At 36.7% G+C, this 6532-nt stretch overlaps 1 protein-coding gene across 2 annotated transcripts; it reads right to left on the bottom strand.

Annotated features, from left to right (window-relative positions):
- Positions 1-241: 241 nt before the first annotated feature.
- PLA2G12A (phospholipase A2 group XIIA) lies at positions 242-5857 on the bottom strand. 2 transcript variants are annotated; one of them, XM_083367111.1, is made up of 4 exons: positions 5306-5849; positions 3683-3759; positions 3066-3231; positions 242-1341 (listed from the first exon to the last, which is right to left on the bottom strand). In XM_083367111.1, exons 1-4 carry the CDS (start codon positions 5523-5525, stop codon positions 1223-1225), a joined length of 582 nt encoding a protein of 193 aa, XP_083223237.1. In that variant the 5' UTR covers positions 5526-5849; the 3' UTR covers positions 242-1222. The 2 variants fall into 2 exon arrangements, with proteins under 2 accessions (XP_083223237.1, XP_083223238.1); XM_083367112.1 differs by lacking the exon at positions 242-1341 and adding an exon at positions 2463-2520 and having other exon boundaries at positions 3033-3231; positions 5306-5857.
- Positions 5858-6532: the final 675 nt, after the last annotated feature.

The following is a 6532-nucleotide window of genomic DNA, read 5'->3' as shown; positions in this document are numbered from 1 at the left end:
ACAGCACGCTGGATTTTTTTGTATAGCACAAAGGAATCATCAAACTTCTTTCACAAAGTCTTAGGTAGTTATCAAGAAACTGGATACTATCGAAAGGCTAACAAATACAAAATGGTGGAAGACAATGAAATAAAAAGCTCATCAAGTAAATCCTGTAAGTTCTTCTTCTAGAAGTTGTTTTCTTACATTTTGTTGATGGAAATAAAATACATGACATATATTCAATTTAGCATGTTTAATTTTTTCCCTTTCTAAACAGATAATTTTATTTCATACTTATTCACTTTTAAAATGTCCATTTCATTAATAAAGGCACTAGAAGAAAATGCATCAAAGACTGTTTTTCAAATAAGATCAAGTAATTCAGCAGTTTTATACTTGAGGCAGAATCTGACTCAGTAGTCATTATTTAAAAAACTTTGGGAATGAGAACTATATAAAACTTTGATGTCACAAAAACAATGAAATTATCAAAGCCCATGAAAGAATCCTTGCACAGTTGTTAAAGCAATTCCTAATCATAAGAATGATAAATTAGTCTTAAAATTAAATTTTGAGATATTCCAGAATAAAAAGGATATATTATTTTAACAATATATATAATAAAGGACAAATATCTTTGTATCAAACATTTTCTGGTTTTGCAATTCATGATAGAGATTTCTCTTCAATAGAAGTATTTTTTTAAATAGTTAATAAACTATATATTGTTTTCAGAGAATTACAGTATCATTGGAGAATTGGAAAACAGCTGTTTTGTGGTAGAGACAAATATTACATAAATTATACAATGTCAATATACAAATGACTGAACATTGCCAGTCATATTTTTTAAAGTCTTTCAAATATTTGTTTTTTGTCTTTGGGGGTATTTTTCTTCTATAAGAAAAATCAAACAGAAGAGATATTCATTGATTGTGACCCCAAGAATTGACCTACATTTTTTGTCTTTATTCCATGCCATCTTCAGTATTCACTTCAGTTTAGAGCAGCATTCATTGACAATCCTATCTACTTAAGGCAGTTGCTAAAATATCCAATTCATCTCTAAAAGAGGTGCCCCTGATCCTTAAAGTTTAAGAATGCATACATAACTGATGAAAGAAGTGCTACATAAAAATATGCAAATTAGTGTATTCTCCTGGTGAGTAGACAGTCCATTTGCATGTTCACTATCTCTTTAGGACAGCTTTGTAACAATAAAGGGTTCAGAAAAATCTTGTTACAGGTCTCTGTTGACTTCATACTGGCACATACATGCAGCTCGCTGACTGTCAAGATATGGCTTGCATCCGAGATGTATGAGTGCATCAAACACTAGTTGTACTGTAGATTCACAAGCTGCAAGATAGGGGAATATCTTTAATAGTACAATAAAGAAAAGCTGTCATTGTCTGCTTGAGGAGAAAAGATAAATAAACCATAGTACAATCATATCTTTGGGCAATAAATGACTCAAATTACAATTAATGCTATGTTCTTTACCCAAACTGAAGTTGCAGGAATTAATCTACCAATAAGACTTAGAATTAGAACTGGCATTGTTTACAGGACACACAGAATAGTGATGCAAACAGCTAATTTCCCTTATTTCCCCATCAGAAATATTTCTACATTAATCAACTAACATAAATGGTAGGTATTAAATATCAATTGAAAAAAGTGACTTATGACCATTGTAACATCCCCGGTCACGTGATCAAAATTTGGATGCTTGGCAACTGGTTCATGGTTATGAAGGTTGCAGTGTTCTAGGGTCATGTGATCACCTTTTGCATCCTTGTGACAAGCAAAGTCAATGGGAAAATCAGATTCATTTTACAACTGCAGTGATTCACATAACTATGGCAAGAAAGGTTGTAAAACGGGACAAAATTCACTTAACAAATGTCTCAGGAACAGAAATTTTGGGCTCAATTGTGGTTTAAAGTTGAGAACTACCTGTATAGTTTAATTACTCCTACAATACCAATAAATTATAATCAGAAATATGTTTGTGAAGCTACACTATGATTTTTTTAACAAGCAAAACTTGGACATTTTCTTCTCTCCATAATATTTAGTCTTAAATCCCCATCCTCTTCCTTGCAGAACATTTTTAAATCCACAGTTTATTTAAAGGAAATAAAGAGAAAAAAATTAGATGGAGAAACAGTAAGCTTAGCCTATAAGTAATTTAACTTAATCCTGAAAACTAAGTGGATGGTTTAATCTGAAGAGTTTTAAATAAAACTTAATGGGTAATTTTGTTATATTTTTTATTCAAACATGATTTCCTTTAAATAACAACGTAAGTACATACCTATCCATTTCAACATATAGAAGAACCAAGTCGTAGATAATGTAATCACATTAACCTGATCTTCTGGTTTAAATTTCTGTTTAGTTGGGCTCAGATTATATACTGCTCAAAAAAATAAAGGGAACACTTAAACAACACAATGTACTGTATTTAATAGTAGGATGTCTTATTTTCTGTTCCCTTTATTTTTTTGAGCAGTATATAATCTTGGTAAATCTCTTATTTAATTTAATTTAATTTAATAATATTTATATACCGCCCTTCTCCCTGAGGACTCAGGGCGGTTCACAGGGCAGAATAAAATACTAAATACAAACATTAAAAAGAGATTAAATGATTGCCCAAGTTGAAACAATTGGAATACAATTCTAAAAACCCCAAGATAAAATTAAGACACCAAAGAATAAAACAACCCCACCAATCCCCATCAGGCTAGGCCGGCTTGTACAAACAGAAACGTCTTGAGATCGCGACGAAAGGAGCGAAGATCGGGCGCCATCCGGAGCTCTACCGGTAGCTGATTCCACAGCTCCGGAGCGCCCACAGAGAAGGATCTCCCCCTGGGGGCCACCAATCGACATTCTCTGATCGGTGGCACCCTGAGGAGGCCCTCTCTGTGGGAACGCACAGGGCGCAGGGAGCTTGATGCCGGCAGCAGATGTTCCCTAAGGTACTCCAGCCCCATGCCATGGAGGGCTTTGAACACCGTTACCAGTACCTTGAATCACACCTTATCACACCATATTTGTCAAGAATGGCTCACCTTGCACAGACTCGGATATTCCTAATGTCTTCTGCACATCTCTACAAATCTTTGAAAGGCAATATTGAAACTGCTCATCACAATCATGCTTCTTGCTACCACAAGTGTCGTAACATCTGTCATGTTGATTGCAGCATTTTGTCATTGAAGGAATGCCAATGTCAAACTGAAAAACAAGTTCTAGCGATTAGCATCTTGAGAGTTCAATGATAACTATTTAAAGCCCATAAAGTTAAGAAATTTTCTCTTGTGAAGGAGCTCTAAGAGTGGATGAAAGGTGATGGGAATGCTGCAATATGCATTGATGAACATCTATTCCCCATTTTCCCAGTTCCTTCCCTCCCACTCTGCCATTGCTGAAGTCCCAGAATGGCATATTCCCATTTCTGCAGTCACCTCTCAATCTTCCCATTGCCTTCCCTCACTTCAGCTGCTAATACCTTTGACGTTTCCTGTACCCCCAACCACCACTTCTACTTAGAAAAAATAAATAAATTCATTTTGTTCTGTGCACACCCTGAACATCCAAAATGTGTGTTTGGACCAAGTCCCCCCATGGGTTCCATGAAAGGATCAGTTCATACATGGGGTATTCTGCACATCTGTTAGCAACTTACATGAACTCCAAAGAGTGGAGAACCACATCCATTGGGTGGTGAAGGTTTATAGCCATAGCGAGGTAAAGGTTTGTATCCTGTAAAATATTAAGTTTAGAATATGTAAAATGCTTCTGATTTTTCCAGACTCACTCAAAACAAGCTAATAATTGATTAATCTATTGTTATAGATATATGAACATTTATTCATTATTTATATATCACAACCTTCGGGTACTTAAGGTATTATACATAGCACTTTCTCCTCCAAACTTTTCCTCTTAACAATGACATGAAGTACTTGGGATGAAATGAAATGCAACTACCAGGTCACCCCCTGAATTTCCACCGACTCTGGATTTGATCCAAAGTCACTAGTTCCATATCCATACCACTTTTTCATCTATTGCCTCAATTGTCTGAATTTAGCAAGATAATAGTCTTATTTTAATTATATAAAAATGATAAGCTAAACAACTTAATCTCACAGTACTGTACACATCTATTCAGAAATCATACCCTTTGAATTGAACGAGCTTACCAAATAATGAATATAAAACTGCAAAGCATTTCTCAAATTGTGACCAATTGGATCACTAAAGGTCCTTGGAGTTATCTTCTGTTAATTGTTTTGAAGTGCTGTATTGGATATCCATTATGAAATTAAAATGCCAGTAAGTTGTTTTTTTTTTAAAAAATAGCTATTCAGTTTGGGCATGTTAATAAAGTTCCATTAATTTATTTTAGACTTAATATGTAGAGGTTCATTTAACCAGTTGCCAAGGCCTCCCCTAATGATATAGACATAAGATTAAGGTTGTGAAACCACAATAAATTCAAAGAATTAAAGCAATAAATATATGAAAACTGGGTTTCAATGAGTTAACCTAACCTTGTAAGAACTGTTGAAAGACAAATGGATTATGTCTCACATCCATTTCCAAATTTTCTAATCCATTTAGCAGAATTGATGCTTACATAAATAATCTCTTCTGCCTTCTGCAATATAATCCTTCGCATTTTCACAAAATAACAGGAACTGAATATGCTTGAGATCATGATAAAATATAACAATGACTATATTGTATGCAGTAAGGAGCCAATATAATTCTCATTGCTACTATTTTAAATACAAATATTTTAGGCATCTCTTGAAAGTGCAAATATGAGATTTCAATCCTATAACCTGGGATTGAGTTCCACTAAATTTAGTATGATTATTTCTGAAATAGCCAAATATAGGAATATGCTGTTCAACCTCCAGTTTATCATCATTAATCTTTACATCTGTCATCTGCAACCTGTAGACATTTTTTGGTTTGAATAAATATATTGTATTTATACCCTGTTTTTTCCTGTAATGAAGCTGGCTGGGATGCTCACTGTTTGAACTTCAGATCTGCCTGACTTTAGCAAGAAGCACTTTGTATGTTTTTGTTGTTATTTATTTTTATGCCATTCCCTTAACTTACCTTTGCATAGACAAAAAATAAATTCATTAAACATGTTTGGCTTCATAACAAATAGTCAAACATACGTTCATTTCTTCTAATATAGTATTATTATTATTATTATTATTATTATTATTATTATTATTATTATTATTATTATTATTATTATTATTATTATTATTATTATTATTACCATCACTGCATTTATACTGACAGAGTCCATCCTCTCCTCCCAGGAGATCCAGAGCAGCATTTAGATAAGTATCGATCTTATGAACGCCGTTTCTGATGGTCTTCAATGTCATCCTCCAATCCGGAGTTTCGGGCTCCTGGCATCGGCTCGGCTCTAGCAGCATGGCGAATAAGGCCCCGCTCACGAGCAGCGGCAACAAGACCGCTCGCCTTACCGGCATCTCCGAATGCCCGCGGGCCGGAGTTCTAGAACTCCCACGCACGAACGCCGTGGGTTCGGGAACTCGGGACACAGCAGCCTTGGAAAAGTTCCGGGAAAGGCGAAAGGCTGGATCTCTCCGAATGCTAACTGGCAGCTCATTCCGGGCACGCCGCCCCAGTAGCTGCCCTTCACCCACGCGGATAGCGGCCGCGCAGGGTCCTCGCACCTAGAGTCAGACGAGGCTGGAAAACATCCACCATGCCGCAAAAAGCTTTCGGTACCTGCTTCCGCAACACCCCCAGATCGCCCAGCCCCTTTCTGGGCGGAAGGGGAAAAAAGGGAGGGCGTTGCTAACCTTTTGGGAAGCAAAATAAGAAGTCGTGGCGCAAAGAATCAGGCCGAGCCGGCGCTTCAATTACCCCAGAAGTGGTTTAGCAGAGATTTCCTCCAAGGGCCTTAAAGAGACAGAAGCAGTTTTCTCTGGCATTCAAAGCTTTCCAGTGTGATTTACACTCAAAACCTGACTTGAAGGGACAGTTTATTATATTATGATAATCTCAAAGAGTACGAAGCCTCGCAGGTGATCCCTTGCGGGAAGAAACTGTCGGGCCCCAATGGATTCAATGGAAGCAACGGATGGAAATTAATCAAGGAGAGAAGCAACCTAGAACGAAGGAGAAATTCCCCGACAGTTAAAACAATCAGTGGAACAACCTGCCTCCAGTAGTTGTGAATGCTCCAACACTGGAAGTTTTTAACAAGAGATTGGACAACCACTTGCCTGAAATAGTGTAGGGTTTCCTGCCTGAGTATGGGGTTGGACTAGAAGACCTCTAAGGTCCCTTCCAACTCTGTTATTCTGTTCTGTTCTGTTCAGTGAAACTTTGTGCATACCGCTCCTCCATTTGAGGGCAACACGTTAGTCTGTAGCATCTTTTCCAACCAACAAATTGCATCAGATGTGTTGAAGTGTGAGGGGAAATCTCCAGTGATGGAGCACTAACAACTCCAAAAGTTTCACTGCTT

This window comes from Vipera ursinii, assembly GCF_947247035.1.
Source record: "Vipera ursinii genome assembly, chromosome: 7".
NCBI classification, from domain to species: domain Eukaryota; kingdom Metazoa; phylum Chordata; class Lepidosauria; order Squamata; family Viperidae; genus Vipera; species Vipera ursinii.
This window is presented reverse-complemented; position numbering and strand designations above follow the sequence as displayed.

What these genes read in the sequence shown, in the direction of transcription:
- PLA2G12A (XM_083367111.1), bottom strand. Translation starts at nt 5,525, where the DNA reads ATGCCGGTAAGGCGAGCGGTCTTGTTGCCGCTGCTCGTGAGCGGGGCC. An exon ending in CTCCACTCTTTGGAGTTCAT is followed by an intron (nt 3,232 to 3,682) that starts GTAAGTTGCTAA and finishes CTTGTTTTTCAG; the next exon opens with TTTGACATTGGCATTCCTTC. An exon ending in AATATCCGAGTCTGTGCAAG is followed by an intron (nt 1,342 to 3,065) that starts GTGAGCCATTCT and finishes CCTATCTTGCAG; the next exon opens with CTTGTGAATCTACAGTACAA.